General features: G+C 28.6%; 2 protein-coding genes and 1 long non-coding RNA gene across 6 annotated transcripts; 1 reads left to right on the forward strand and 2 right to left on the reverse strand.

The window, feature by feature from the left end:
- Positions 1–693: 693 nt before the first annotated feature.
- On the reverse strand, positions 694–2,174 carry LOC143264881 (uncharacterized). Its single transcript, XR_013038858.1, has 2 exons — positions 1,853–2,174; positions 694–1,762 (listed from the first exon to the last, which is right to left on the reverse strand). It is a non-coding gene; the product is annotated as an uncharacterized LOC143264881 (long non-coding RNA).
- Positions 2,175–2,204: 30 nt separating this feature from the next.
- EMC1 (ER membrane protein complex subunit 1) lies at positions 2,205–8,301 on the forward strand. Of its 3 annotated transcripts, XM_003704954.3 has the most exons (15): positions 2,205–2,347; positions 2,487–2,602; positions 3,206–3,389; positions 4,158–4,313; positions 4,435–4,771; positions 4,848–5,151; positions 5,542–5,562; positions 6,089–6,261; positions 6,333–6,494; positions 6,558–6,842; positions 6,903–7,098; positions 7,175–7,372; positions 7,453–7,578; positions 7,659–7,886; positions 8,013–8,301. In XM_003704954.3, the coding sequence occupies exons 1-15, from the start codon at positions 2,205–2,207 to the stop codon at positions 8,171–8,173; spliced, it is 2,790 nt and encodes a 929-aa protein (XP_003705002.1). In that variant the 3' UTR covers positions 8,174–8,301. The 3 variants fall into 3 exon arrangements, with proteins under 3 accessions (XP_003705002.1, XP_012144585.1, XP_012144586.2); XM_012289195.2 differs by lacking the exon at positions 5,542–5,562; XM_012289196.2 differs by lacking the exon at positions 2,487–2,602 and having other exon boundaries at positions 2,212–2,347.
- On the reverse strand, positions 7,982–14,465 carry Tti1 (Telo2 interacting protein 1). Of its 2 annotated transcripts, XR_013038857.1 has the most exons (14): positions 14,272–14,465; positions 14,020–14,156; positions 13,561–13,738; positions 13,317–13,494; positions 12,909–13,237; positions 12,628–12,839; positions 12,114–12,512; positions 11,800–12,039; positions 11,187–11,726; positions 10,829–11,126; positions 10,450–10,678; positions 10,244–10,378; positions 9,899–10,153; positions 7,982–9,823 (listed from the first exon to the last, which is right to left on the reverse strand). XR_013038857.1 is itself a non-coding variant. In XM_012289200.2 (13 exons), the coding sequence occupies exons 1-13, from the start codon at positions 14,463–14,465 to the stop codon at positions 10,067–10,069; spliced, it is 3,156 nt and encodes a 1,051-aa protein (XP_012144590.2). In that variant the 3' UTR covers positions 7,982–10,066. The 2 variants fall into 2 exon arrangements, 1 of the variants encoding a protein (XP_012144590.2); XM_012289200.2 differs by having other exon boundaries at positions 7,982–10,153.
- Between the last annotated feature and the right edge of the window lie 183 nt (positions 14,466–14,648).

Consider the following 14,648-nt stretch of genomic DNA (forward strand, 5'->3'; position numbering starts at 1 on the left):
AATTAAGTTATGCACTGTATGAAATGTGGTGAAAATAAAAAAAAATTTATCAACAATCACTGTGTATTTATTGCTACCTAACAAACCCAACAGAATAAAAACTTACACATTCGAAAGAGAGAATTTGTATCAAGCGGACATGAGAATTCCTGGAATTTGATGTCATGAAAATTCCAAAAAGTGGCGCGAAAGATACCTCCTCATAACTTATGTTCTCCTGATACAAATTTTCAAAATTGGTCCGTGGAATTTCAAAAATCGCGCCGCGGGAATTCCTGGAATTCGGCGTCATGAAAATTCCAAGAAGGGGCACGAAAGATACCTCCTCATAACTTATGTTCTCCTGATACAAATTTTCAAAATTGGTCCGTGGAATTTCAAAAATCGCGAACCGGGAATTCCTGGAATTCGACGTCATGAAAATTCCAAGAAGTGGCACGAAAGATACCTCCTCATAACTTATGTTCTCCTGATACAAATTTTTAAAATTGGTCCGTGGAATTTCAAAAATCGCGCCTCGAGAATTCTTGAAATGACGTTATGAGAATTCTATGAAGCACAAAGAATACCTCCTTATTGTGCATGTTCTCCTGATACAAATTCTGAATATTTTGTTTTTTATTTTTTAAAATTTGTTGCAATTTCTGGGGATCGGAATGACGGGATTTATAAGGAAGTAAATATGCAAATACATGTTTTTATTCATATTTATTTTCAAATAGTTTTGTACATCAAATGACTTAATATATTTTATTAATAGATGGATACATTATTAACACTTAATTCTAGGACGGAATTATCATAATAGTATGTACATATTAGTGTGCGCTGTAGTACAGGATCTTGTAGAAAGCTAATAAAAATCTGTTGAGAGATTAAAGATAATGTAGCAATTAATTTGCTTCTAAAAAGTTGAAGAAAATTGTAAGTTATGGAAAAAATGTGATGAATACATAAATCGGACCATTGCTTCCTTGGGCTGTACTAAATGTCGTTCACATTAGGCTATTTGACAAGTGCTTGCCTAATCTGAACACCCCCTTATGCAGATTCAATGCAGCGCCATCTAGCAGTGATACGCGGAATTTTAATTAAATGTCGTTGACATTAGGCTATTTTGATAAGTACTTGCCTAATCTGAACGCCCCCTTATGCAGATACGTCGTAGCGCCATCTAGCAGTGATATGCGGAACTACTATAAAACTTCGCTAATGGTATATTACCGTTGAAGTATAGTCAGCTAATTACCCACAGAATCCGATCGGTACTTACACGTGTTCATCATAATTCAACAGTTTCTTGTTAGATGTCGCTGTTGACAGCAACTGTGGCGGTTTCTTTAAATGATTATTTCCTTTTTTCTTGATGTATTTATATGCGTATCATGTTCAATAATTCATATACTCTATGGTGATCATCAGAATCGTCGAACAAGATTAGTTTTGTTATCAAAGTCATCGATCAAGAATATTTATACTTGTGAACAAATGATTAATGTAAAAATACAATTTTAAAAAATACAAAAAAATGCAATTTTGTGTTTCAATAGTTTCACACTTGGCCAGTAGACGACGCCAACAAACTTCCAAAATACTTTTCACTTTTTTAATTCAATTATTTGAAGACAATATACTGTCTTTTATATCTCTTTTATGTATTAAACTACCGTGATACGTCCATTATAAATGCAATTTTCAATGCGATATGTAGTTATAAAACGGTGCTAATTTATGTGTTGATGCAGTTCTTAGAGTCACATTTCTAAAACGTAAAATACTCAATAAAATAGCTTACTTTTATAAATAAGCATGCACTTGTAAATGTTTTATTATTTATTAATTTCGAAAATACCTTTTTTAAGTAAAAGAAGGCAGGTTTGCTCTTCAGGATATCCGTGAGTGCATGTTTGTACGTTTACGCATCGCGCCTTCGTAAACACAATTATCTACGACTTCTCTGTACTTTAACAAAAATACTTTTTTACAAAAAAGTTGTAATATAGATAATAAAATATAATCGTAGTTAATTCTTGTTACCAAAATGTTGCAAATATTTAATTATTATTGGATTTATTCGTTTCAGTAAATCATCCACAGATTCTACACGAGGTGACTATCGTAAAGTTACATTACCAATGGTTATACGTCAGGTGCGGAGGAAATTTGTGTAAGCGGATGGGTTGATACATTCGCAAGTTATCGTCATGGCTTTGTTCATATGGAGTTTTAGAGGGAATATCAATCGGTTTTTAACTGATGTTCAAATATTACAATACCTCATCGTGCTATTTGGATTATTTAATTTATCTTTATGTCTCTATGAAGATCAAGTTGGAAAATTTGACTGGTAAATTATTTATAATTCTCGAACCAATGTTGATTGTGATGTTGAACTTCTTTAATAATGCAACAACGTGTTTTTGTCATTTGACAGTGCATTAAATGTTAAATTATTGTAAATAAATGATTCGTCATTATTTTTACAGGAAACAGAATTACGTTGGTAAAATTAAATTTGCCAGTTTTGACACTGTTTCGGCCGCAAAAAAAATTATTGTTGCTACCGAAGAAAACGTTATTGCTGCGCTAAATTTTAAGTCAGGTGGGCTGTAAACATCAATATAATAAATAATTGTACATGACGATAACTTGTAACCTTTTATTACTTTAACGTCGCGAATGAAAATGTACAATTTTAGGTTGAAATTAATAAGTAAATTAAAAGTCATGCAGCATGTGTCCTACCTTTTCATTAATTGAAAATAATCATGTTTCAGTTATTCATTCAATGTGTTTATAAAGTATAATCCGTGTTATAAATATGTATTAAAACTTCCAGAGCTACGTTTAGAAGGTCATAATGGTATAAGTTAATTCCCATGTTGAAAAGTAAAAGATTTTGTTAATCTGAGCGAACATCTGTTTCATGCATATGTTCTAACCATTGGCGAGGTAAATGTAGATTTACTAGTAGTATCTTTTCTTTCAATCATGGTCTTGTATAAATTATATCTATGTACACAGATCACTATTTGAAACAATTTATCTTATATCATTATCACCTTTATCTCCTCATATTAGTGTATATGTAGACATATGGGTAATAGAATGCTTTCTTCGAATAAATAGATATATATAGACTATATCATATATCACAATTTCACCTTGTATTATAAGGGTACAAGATGTTTATTAATTTATTTAGGACAAATATTATGGAGACGTGTATTAGAAAAAGGATGTGCAGGCCACATTCGTGCGCTAGGTGGAGTCACAGATGGAGATCTTGTTTCTGTCAGCGGAGGAGTACCAGCTATTGTGCGTGCATGGGATTTAGCTACTGGACACATACTTCACGAATGGCCAATAGCTGAGCAAAGTCCTGAAAGGTCAGTATCATTATTTTTTAAAATAATTTAACAGTAATCTTTATTTTTATTTATACAATTATTATATATTATTTTGATAAATATTTCTATATTATAATAGAATCTTTCAATACGTATTTACCAGTTTGAATTATAATTATGGTGACAGAAATTAGATTTTTGTAGAAAAATGTAATAAAATATAATTTATATTATTGGTTTTCAGACGTTTCTCTCCATTTATATCATTTTCTACAATAGGATTGTACAGTGCTAACAGGTTTCTTTATTGCTATTTAATGCACAATCAACAGTGTTATGTTAACAATATCACGTTAAGAAATTATTACACTTAATGTCATTTTCATATTATGTTTTTTGTTTAAAATTTAATTTCAGTGTAAAACAAGCATGCAAATTATTTTGTAAGTTAAAACATAATTTAGAGAAATGAACATTTTGTTAAGGTGGTGGAGTAAACTAAATTTATTTGTATTTCAGTTTAGCTTTTATAATGTTAAGTATATAAAATGTTTCATAGAAACTATTGTATAGTTTATAACATGACATGAATTATTCAAAAAACCTTATTTCTTATTAAATAATTGTTCATTTCTTGTTTATGTCATATTTTACAAAATATTTTGCCTTTGAAGGTATACACAATAAATTTTAATAAAATTTGTTATTAATGTAATATAGTAGCAAAACGAAGACATACAATTTTTTTAATGTGTAGAATTTATAACCAATATAAATTATAACTAATAATATTTTTTTATCATATAGAATCAAAGATGTAAAATGGAATATAAAAGATGGAACATTGCATCATATTTTACCAATTTATAATAGTGGTGTTGAAGTAACATCTTACGACAGTAAAACAGGAGACAAGCTAAAAACTCGAAGAGTTTCCGCACCATTTATAACTGAAGAAACGGAGTATGTTGTTGACTTTTAATATAACTACCTACGAAAATAATTAAATGTTATTATAAAAGTATTACATATTTTAAAACTAATATTTAATATTTTAAATAATTTCACATTTTTACTATTCCAGGTGTGTGTTAGCAGCTCCATATTTAGTATGCTTAAAAGGAGATAGTTCATTAGCTGTACTGTTTTTAGTACATTTATTTGATACGAATTCTCAACCAAAATCAGTTACCATAAACACAGTATTTGGTGCTGGTGCACAAGGACCATATCATTTGGAAGCAGTACTTGGTGAGGAACCTGTTGTATCAATTACTGCAGATGATAATCAGAGGAAACGAATTCTTCTGGTTGGAGAAGTACCTGTTCCTGTACAAAGAGATATTGTGGGGGATGCTATGCTTTATGTTGTGTCAGTTGATAATGAAAAAGTACTACTAGAAACGACTTACAAAAATGGAGTGAGTGTTTTATTTAGACTATATTGCAAAATCTATTTAATTTCTATGTTAAAAACCTTTATTGATTGTTTTTCAGATGACAGAAATTGCTGCCACAGAACTCTTAACGTCAAAATCGTTGCCAAATCTGTCTGTTAGTCTAACACATAATTCTTTATTATCACCAGCAATTGTGGCATCAGTTTGTCCGCGGCAAGCGACAGGTGTGACCTGCCGTCATTTATTAGCTTCAGAAGATCATAGTGTGTCACTTTTAAAACATAATAAATTAATATGGTCTAGAGAAGAAGCTCTTGCTAGTATTGTAGCTGTGGAAATAATAGAGTTACCTATGTCAGATAGGGATCAAGAAATTGAAACAGAATTTGATCAGAAAGAGAGTAAGTACATATATTTTTATTATATTTGTTTAAATATAGCAGAAAGTCGTGTAAAATAAAGTAGATATTTTTATTTGAAATTATTAAATAAACGTTCATATGTAATTGTTGATGATTACGGTGTTAAAAAATAAACTCGTATTAAAATTGTTTTTAATGTAAAACAATATTTCATATAAATTAAAAAAAAATATTTGTATTAAAATAATATAAAGATTAAATTTCTGTTACTATTTTGTTTCTATGCGTTTAGAAAATATTACTACAAAAGCTTATTCTTGTAATTAAATTATAATAATTATATTAATATTTTCCATAATTTATTTGTAAATAAAAGAATATTAGTTAAGTTATATTAATTATATTTCTTTTGTGAATGGCTGCTGGCAGGTATTGATGTAGACAGTTCATGTAAGTAGTGGAGCAGCAAGGGCTGGTTTGAAAATTACTTTATCTTCCTGCTGTTTATTAGTATTATGCGCACGTTAATTTTCTTTAGAGGCACAAGAAAACATAAACGAATTAAATACAAACTAGTAAATATTTTTATCTTTGCTATTTAAGGAAATTGCTGTAATATTATGTGCATGATGGTATTGACCAGTTTTATAATTTGATAAATAGACTTATTTGATATACATTATAAAAAATATATTCAAATTTAATTTTTAAATACCATAAATATTTAAGTATCATGCATGAATAGTTGAAAATAATATAACACAGCTATTTTGTTGTCTGATCACATCTAATTGATTGTATGTTATTTAATTAACATATTTTATTAATATCGTAATTGTTTGTTATTTGTTACTATTCCAATTTTATAATTGAATATTTTATTGTTTTTGTCCGTTTTTGATAAATGCAATATACAAAATAATTTGTAGCATTAATTTAATATGAGTAACATCTTTTATATTTTTGTTATAACCAGGGGATGTGCTGAGTATGATATTTAGAAGAATCAGTTCTCAATTTAAACAAGCAAAGGCATTTTTCCAGTCAATATTGAACTTCACCCCACAGCAGTCCAATCAACGTACTGATTTGGTACGAGATAAATTTGGATTACACAAAATGATTGTTTTGGTTACATCGCCAGGAAAGGTACAAAACCAAATATAAGTTTTATAATAAAAATGCAGATATTCAGTATTAATATTTCATTTTGTCTATAGTTATATGGTATTGAAACTAGAAAAGGTGAAATTATTTGGAATCTTAGAGTACCAAATATTCAAGGCTTTGCTAAAAAATCTAATGCAATGACTTTATACGTGCAACGTGGTAGCAGACATTTTCCGCACCCGCCTCAGTGTGCATTACTAGCAGAAGATAAGGTATATAAGAATGTTATTTTTATATTAAATTGTAACTTCAGTAATGTTCTTTAAATATTTCAGAAAACGTCAGAAGGGATTATATACGTATTTAATCCAATTACTGGCCAATCTCTTGATGGTTTGATAAAATTAGGATATAGAATAAAACAATCCATGTTACTACATGCGACAACAGATGATTTCCTGCGAAGCATTCTGATTTTTGATACGCGAGATAAAGCTCACGTGTATCCTGAAAGTGCAACTTCAATTGCTGCATCAGTTGGTAAAAATACATATATATTTACAACTGATCCAACAACCGGAGTATTATCAGGATTTTCACTTTCATATAGCACAGCTCAGGTATGTGCAACTTTTAAAACGTTCTTTGTTAAATGTTTTAATCATAATGTAATTTTATAGGAACTTATTGCGCATAAAGTATGGGAGTTGCTACTTTCACCAAAAAACCAAAGAATAACACACGTTGTGTCAAAAAATCCAATAGAACGTGTTCATTCCCAGGGTAGAGTTCTAAATGATAGATCAGTTTTATATAAGTATATTAATCCTAACTTAGTGGCTATAGTAACAGAGGGTATAGGATACACTCATAAAAGTAAGTTGAACTGTTATTAACGAACTAATACTCATGAAATATATTAATCATCCTATAAATTATTTTTAACTTGTAGATACGCTTAATCTGTATTTACTGGATGTAGTATCTGGAGCAATGATATTTTCAATTATGCACAAAAGAGTTCGCGGTCCAGTTCATGTTGTGCATTCAGAAAATTGGATAGTCTATAGTTACTTTAATGAGAAAAGCCGAAGGACAGAAATTGCTAGTTTAGAACTTTATGAAGGGAAAATACAAAGTAACACCACAGGTATCACATTTATGATTCACTAATACTTTGTTCACGTCTGTGTTAACCATTATTGATTTAACATTTTTGTGTCATTTCAGTGTTCTCATCTTTAGCTACAACTAAATTGCCGATCGTGGAAAGGCAGGCTTTCATATTCCCCGCTGCGATCGAATCAATGCAGGAAACGATTACAGAAAAGGGTATCACAAGCAAACATATTATAGGTACGTAAGTTAAATACAGCATACACTATTTATACTTAGAACAAAGTGATTGTCTATAATCTACTGTTAATCTTTAATAGTGGCCCTAGCCAATGGCGGAATATTAGAATTACCGTGGATGATGGTCGATCCACGGCGGCCTATTAATCCAGAAGTGCGCGAAGAAGGCGTAATACCATATATGCCTGAAATACCTATTCATATGGATACAATAATCAATTATAATCAAAGCGTGTTTAGGGTATCAGGTATCCATACTAGTCCTAGTGGCCTTGAAAGTACTTGCTTAGTTTTTGTACATGGTCTCGGTAAGTACCTAAGACTTATACCTAATTATTCTATGAATTAAAATATTAATATTTATAATGTATCATGAAAATGAATAACATAACACGTGTAAGTAAATAATTAAATAGTTAATACAATATTTACAGACTTGTTCTACACTCGTGTGGCACCGTCTAAAACATTCGATGTTTTAAAAGAAGATTTTGATTATTATCTCATTGTGATAGTATTGGTAGCGCTTGTAATTTCTTCATATGTAACAAAGAAACTAGCATCCCAGAAAGCGCAAAAGCAAGCATGGAAATGATGTTTCGTTTCTTTAGAGAATGAATGTGTATAATTCTTAAGTGTCTGTTCACTAAAAGCAAAACATTTTGCTAATAACTTGTAAAAAAGATACTGTTTTATAAAAAGCCAATGTTACTGCAAAGTAAATGTTAACAGTTTATTATCTCACCTAAAGTATCTTAAAATACATACATATTTGTTCTTTTATTAGTACAGAACGCACACGCTAGAAGTAGCATATTTCTAAATGTTTCAAAGTGTGCTAATCATTATATGACAAGAGTGGACCATGATTGCTAATTATTAGATTATTAAAATAACTGAAAACATGCTCAAAATATAATGATTTTTTATTGAAGATATATAACTATGCATTTGTGTTGTGCAGAGTGTTTCACAGAATGTAGAACAAACGAGAAGGTGGTGCTTATGCATAAAAATATATCGAAAATATAAACTAATTTTTCTTATTAACGGCTTCGTTTTTCAGAAAATCGAATTTGAAAATTCTTCAGAAACACATACATTTATCATATTCCTAACTTGATCAATAATGCCACATGTTTGAATTTTAATTTTATGCAGAAAATTATTTTGTTGAAAATGTCAACTCTTTGCTGTAAGCAAATTTGTTTACAAATATTTTGGAGAAATCTCAAACTCAGTTTTCTTTAAACCGACGTTTTATGCAACAAAATGTTACTGTATATTTTAAACTCATTTTGCCATGTAACATCAGTATCTTCTCATTTGTATCTGAACATTCTGTGTAAATGCATCTATTTTCAATAACATGCTTTTTAAATTATTGAATAGAAAATTTAACTAAAATTTCTGACAAAGTTTAGCAATTTATTTATGAAATTTTATTTCTTGTTATTATTTATTTAAATATTATATTGGTTTGGCATCTAAGTATCATAAAATATTTGTGTTCCATAGAACTTTGGATGTTTAAACAACGTGTTGTTCCAACATTCACATTTTATCGTTCCTCCTTTGCAAGAAATGAACAGCTGCAATATCTTATAAGTATGTAATAAAAAATATACATATGTATAGATATTTTGAAAAACTTACAAAGAGAATGTACATAACCATGTATACAAATTTTAATTTACTTTAAATATGTATATTAATTTATTACCATTTACAGTACTAAAATTCAAATTATTGTGTTAGTGAAATATAATATAAAAATATTTTAAAATTCTTCGCAAGCAATTCCATTATATTTTGCAAAGTTACCATTTCTAATCATATTTATTAAAGAGCTAAGTAAAAAATATTACAAAAGCATGGAAATCATATTTCTGTGTTTAACATTTATGAGCATTTTTTGGTCTTGATATTTACAATATTATTTATTATTGCCAGATCATTAAAATAACATCCGCATTCTAATTCTCTTCATTAAAATGTATAGAATCTAGAGAATACATACTAAAAAATAATAGTCTTTTTTAAATTTATTACAATTGTGTAAAAGAAAAAAATTAAATGATCAACTTATACTACAAAAGTGAATTTATTTATTGTATGTTTATAATTAAATAAAAAATTAATTATATTATCTGTGAATAAAATACAGAAACATACGTGTACAAGACAATTATTTGCTTTGTAGATAAATGTAAAATTTTAAATAGACAAAAATTGTACAAAAAACCTGTAAACAATAACATAAGATGTGAAATATCATCGTGAAATAAAAATTGTATACAAATAAAATTTAAAAAATTACCAAGTTTATTAATTTTAAATCACATATGGCACGTCTGTAAAAACTAAAATAAATACCTGACCATCAATAATCATGTACATTATAATCCAAGTTTGCAATGTATGTACATTATGTACAATATACTAGTTTGATAAATGCTTTATCAGTTTAATAAACAATAATTTCAGTTCAGAGATCAGAACTTTTATCTTGAATATGCATTATAACTGTTTGTACATTTTTATAATACTCATTTGTTGAAAAATCTTCAACATTCTGAAAATAAAAAACACAAAGTTACTTAAGTAAAATCAATATTTTATCGTTTACAAGCAATCATAAATGCCATTTTATATTAAAAATTACCATTAAATCTTTAATATCAAACGTTGGATCGGAAGCAATTTTCGATATTTTAGAATGAAAAATACTGAGACATTTGATCAAAGCAATATCTCCATTATAATCAGCGATTTCTTTGTATAACTGTAGGCAACATGCCTATAAAACAAGTAATTTATGTACACGTGAAAGTAATATAGCTAAAAATATTGGTTATAATAAAATTTTACTTGTAATATAGGATGTTGATTCTTATTGAGGTATGGTTCTACGATGGATAGTATATTCCACGTTTCTTTTTCACGAAGACCTAAATCTTTCGTGACTTTACCCAATGTAGAAAGCAATTCCTTTTGTAACTTATAAGTTTGAGTAAATTTATAAATATTTTCTGAACTTTTGTTGTAACTTTGTTTGGCAGAATCATGCAGAAACTTAGAAAGTGCAGGCAATACTTGCCTAAAAATAGAAAAGAATGTAACATATTTTTATATTAATTCTAAGATTGGAAATATGTATTAAATTAAAATGGGGCAGCCCTTTTGTACAAACCATCTTCACTACATTTTAGTAGAAAGCATAGTTGTAATTCATAAATAACGAACTTACTTCAGCGTTCTAGATCGAATGAAATCTTTTGAAACGTATGCCAGCATATTTAATAGTTGCCATGCTCGATTGATTATTAATACATTTTCATCGCGAAATCTATCTACTAACGGATGCCAAAGCAAATGTACAATAGGTAACAGTTGATTTTCCCATTTTGCTAAAATTTGTAGGCCTTCTTGTAACGTTAACATCGCGATTAATGATTTTTGAACTTCTTTAGATGGTAAGAAATGTAAACAGTGCTTCATTATATCTTCAATCATTTTGATATAAAAAGGTATATTTTTCTTCTCTTCTATAATTCATATTTTAGTCAGTATAACTTTTATATTATTAATTATAACAAAATACATACCCTGTTCCTTTGTAAACTCTTCTTGATATACTTCTGATTCTTCTAATATTTCTTCCTCTTGCAACATAATTTCATTAGGCTGCTTTTCTATATCATCGTCTACTCTTTTTGCTTCATAATATTCTAACAAAGCCTGAATAATTCTTGAAGATTTACATTCGATATTTACACTTTGTTCTTGCGTTTTTGGTATAACTTCAACATTTATTAAATTTCGTATACATGTTACAAATGTATAAAAAACTTTTAAGAAAGCATGAGAATTTTTTTGCTGAAAGCTACTACTTAATTGTATCAGTACATCTTCCACAACCTCTTTCAAACAAGGTAATACGTCCATTGTACTATATCTTATAACAATACCAACAACATCGAGTACCCCAGGATTACGTTCGACTCTCCGTAACTTTACAGTAACGTGATATGAAAAATAATCGACATTTGCACGTAAAAGATCTCCCACTGCACTATACTGCTGAGATTCTGCAACCTGTTCAAGTGTTTTAGTTCCAACAAAATTAATTAAACTATGTCCACTACCTAAAAATGTACATGAATATTTTCATATAATTTTATATTTAATTGCTTGTCTATAATGTAACAAAAGAATTACCTGCTTTTTCTATGATTAAATATAAAGTTTTTAGAAGAAACCTGTCATAATCACGTTTCAAAGTTAAAGCAATTAATCCTAGACCTTCTAATAATAAACAACTTTGTATTACATTACTCTGAGCAATACATAGAGGAATGTCTTCAGTACTTTCAATTGCTGTATACCAAAATTCTGGATTTATATAGAATTCCACAATTTCTTTATAAATTGACAGAAACGATGGGTCTCTAAGCGGAACTGAAATGTTTAGTTAGTAATTAATAATGTGTACTGAAATGGATTATTCTAAAAGTAGATATAATTTAACATACTACTTATTATCCAGTTTAATAATAAAATTAATTCCTTTTTATGTCGTGGCACATTAAAGATAAGATCAAAAATAGTATCCACTAAAATTCGAAGGTCTCCAAATTGTCCGAGATATTTACATATTGCTATAAGTTTTTCTTCGCATGCTTTGTTTTGAATAAATTTAAATCGTCTCCACAAATGTGATCCATATAAATATGCTGGGTCTTCAAGATCTTTTACATTTACATCTTGTAAAAGAGAAATGTTACTACAATCAATTTCAGATACATATACAAGAGCCAATAATAATCTTCGAACATGTGGTGTAGACATCATAATACGAGGTAATCTTTGTTCTCCAAGAAGTTTTAAGTAACCAGCAAGTTGATTTAAACAGGATAACTGATCACCATCATCTATACAATCATAACATATGCTGCTTGAAAAACAACTATTTCTTTACACTATCATTATCTTTAAATAACTATGGTATGTAAGGACGAATTAAATGTAAAAATATTAAAATCGTACCAAATCTCCTGATAATTCTAGGCAATTTGGTAAGAACATTATAAAAGTTTTCCTCCAGTAACTCCACCAGTGGTCTCATACTCTTGTTTTGCATATAACTTATATTAATTGCATTTAGGACTTTCTCAGCTTCTTCACGAACTTCTGCAAATTCGTCTTCAGATAGAGATATTAAATACTCTAGTAATAACATAACGTTTGGTTGCATATTCCTGTTCAAATCATTTGAACAATTCCGTATTAAAAATTGTATATAGAACGATATAAAAATAAAATATTACCTAGAACATGTTGTAAGTAGTAAATGAATATTTTCTACTAATTCTTTCCTAACTTTATGATGAGAGTGTCGTTTCAGTACATCTAATTGTTGCACAAGTACATTAAGCTTAGTTGCAGTAGCATTAAACCATTCTTTATTTCTTTTTGTATTTTTAACACGGTTCTCTAGTTCACTTTGATCTTTAATGTGTGATAAATTTTCTATCGGATTAATAGGTATTTCGTGATTTCCTTCGATAAGAGCCCCTAATGCTGGAACATCATCCTCTTCTTCCAATTTATCTTTCATTACCAGAGATATTACTCTTCCCCAAGCTCTTAACGATATCTATAATTTTGTTTTAACAAAATTCAAGAAACATTGAGTACTATTCTAAATTATAATTTTAATATATTTTTAATACTACCATTGTAAGTTTATGTCCTTGTATTTCATTTCCCATAGCTATCTCTTGCAAACCGCTAACAATTCCAGGTAAGAATAACATAATAACATCAGCTATTTGATCCTGTAATACAATATCTGATTTATCTGTTTCATCATCCACTTTGCACAATGCCATTACTGTTTCTACAGCTTTAAATCTGAAAATTATAAAAATACACATATGAATATATTATAAAAGCATAAGATTAAAGTTCTGTGCTTACCTAAGGGAACGTGATTTTTCACTTCTTCCTATTGTTATAGATAACAATATTCCTTGGCCTATCTTTGAGGCATTCTCTCTAGTGTAGATTAACTCTATAACTTCTGTGAAGCAAGAATGTATTAAAGTCTTGATGCATAACAGTACTGCTTCTTTAAGTTCTTCATGACCAACGATTACTGTAAAAATTATATATATTACATTATATTTTGTTCTTAAAAAATTGTTTTTAACTGAATCCTGTATTACTGAAATAATGTTTTAGAGATTTTGCACATTTCACATTTATTATTCTCTCTCACTCTGCTTATAAATTATGTGATAGACCACCTCTACTCTAATATGTTTACAGAAAAAGAAAATCAAAAAACAGAATCAGTTCAAATTAACTGGAAATGCAGATACCCTATAGACTATATGTAAAATTCACTTTGAAGTTTAAATTCGCTTAAATAAATACCCATATTTTGCTGCGTTGGATCATAAATTTGTATTAAAAGACATGAATACAACTTATTAAAATATTCCACTTTAGATATCCTTGTCCTTGATAGTATTGCCTGCGTTGTCCTTACTAATTCTTCTTTCACATTTTTACTGTAAAATTATATATATGGTCAGTAATATTTATACTATGATATACAAAATATGAATTTATTATATAATCGTTTATTTGAAATTACAAAAACTCTGAAAGTAAGGAATAATTTACCTTAACGTTTTATTTTGTAAATGAATAATTAAAGGGAATAAAATATATTCCAACAGATCTTGAAGAACTTTGTTTGAAACTCTTGTCAAATTATTAGCAACTTTTCGCGCAGTATCCACGTTTGGGTTTTTTATTAAACTATCACAAAGTGGTTTTAATACAGTAAATGCTTCTTGTATTTGTAAACGTTCCATTTTTATTTAACGGAAACAAAGTGTTAATTGATTTTGTTGATATAAGATGTTACTCAAAATATTATGAACGTGACGAATTATTATCGATGTTGATAAATTCAATATTGTTGATTGGTTAACATTTTGTATCGAAGCCAGTTATTCAAATAAGTGTATATAACTTTTTTACCCACAACCAGTAGA

Source organism: Megachile rotundata, chromosome 7 (genome assembly GCF_050947335.1).
Source record: "Megachile rotundata isolate GNS110a chromosome 7, iyMegRotu1, whole genome shotgun sequence".
Lineage (NCBI taxonomy): Eukaryota > Metazoa > Arthropoda > Insecta > Hymenoptera > Megachilidae > Megachile > Megachile rotundata.

Bases quoted from the DNA above. Each gene is read 5' to 3' on its own strand.
- Tti1 (XM_012289200.2), bottom strand. From the start codon at position 14,465: ATGGAACGTTTACAAATACAAGAAGCATTTACTGTATTAAAACCACTT. The intron at 13,739-14,019 runs GTATTTATTTAA...TAATTTTTACAG, and splicing joins TCCAACGCAGCAAAATATGG to TAATCGTTGGTCATGAAGAA. The intron at 10,154-10,243 runs GTAATTTTTAAT...TTTTATTTTCAG, and splicing joins TTGATATTAAAGATTTAATG to AATGTTGAAGATTTTTCAAC.
- EMC1 (XM_003704954.3), top strand. From the start codon at position 2,205: ATGGCTTTGTTCATATGGAGTTTTAGAGGGAATATCAATCGGTTTTTA. The intron at 5,563-6,088 runs GTAAGTAGTGGA...TGTTATAACCAG, and splicing joins TATTGATGTAGACAGTTCAT to GGGATGTGCTGAGTATGATA. The intron at 6,495-6,557 runs GTATATAAGAAT...TAAATATTTCAG, and splicing joins CATTACTAGCAGAAGATAAG to AAAACGTCAGAAGGGATTAT.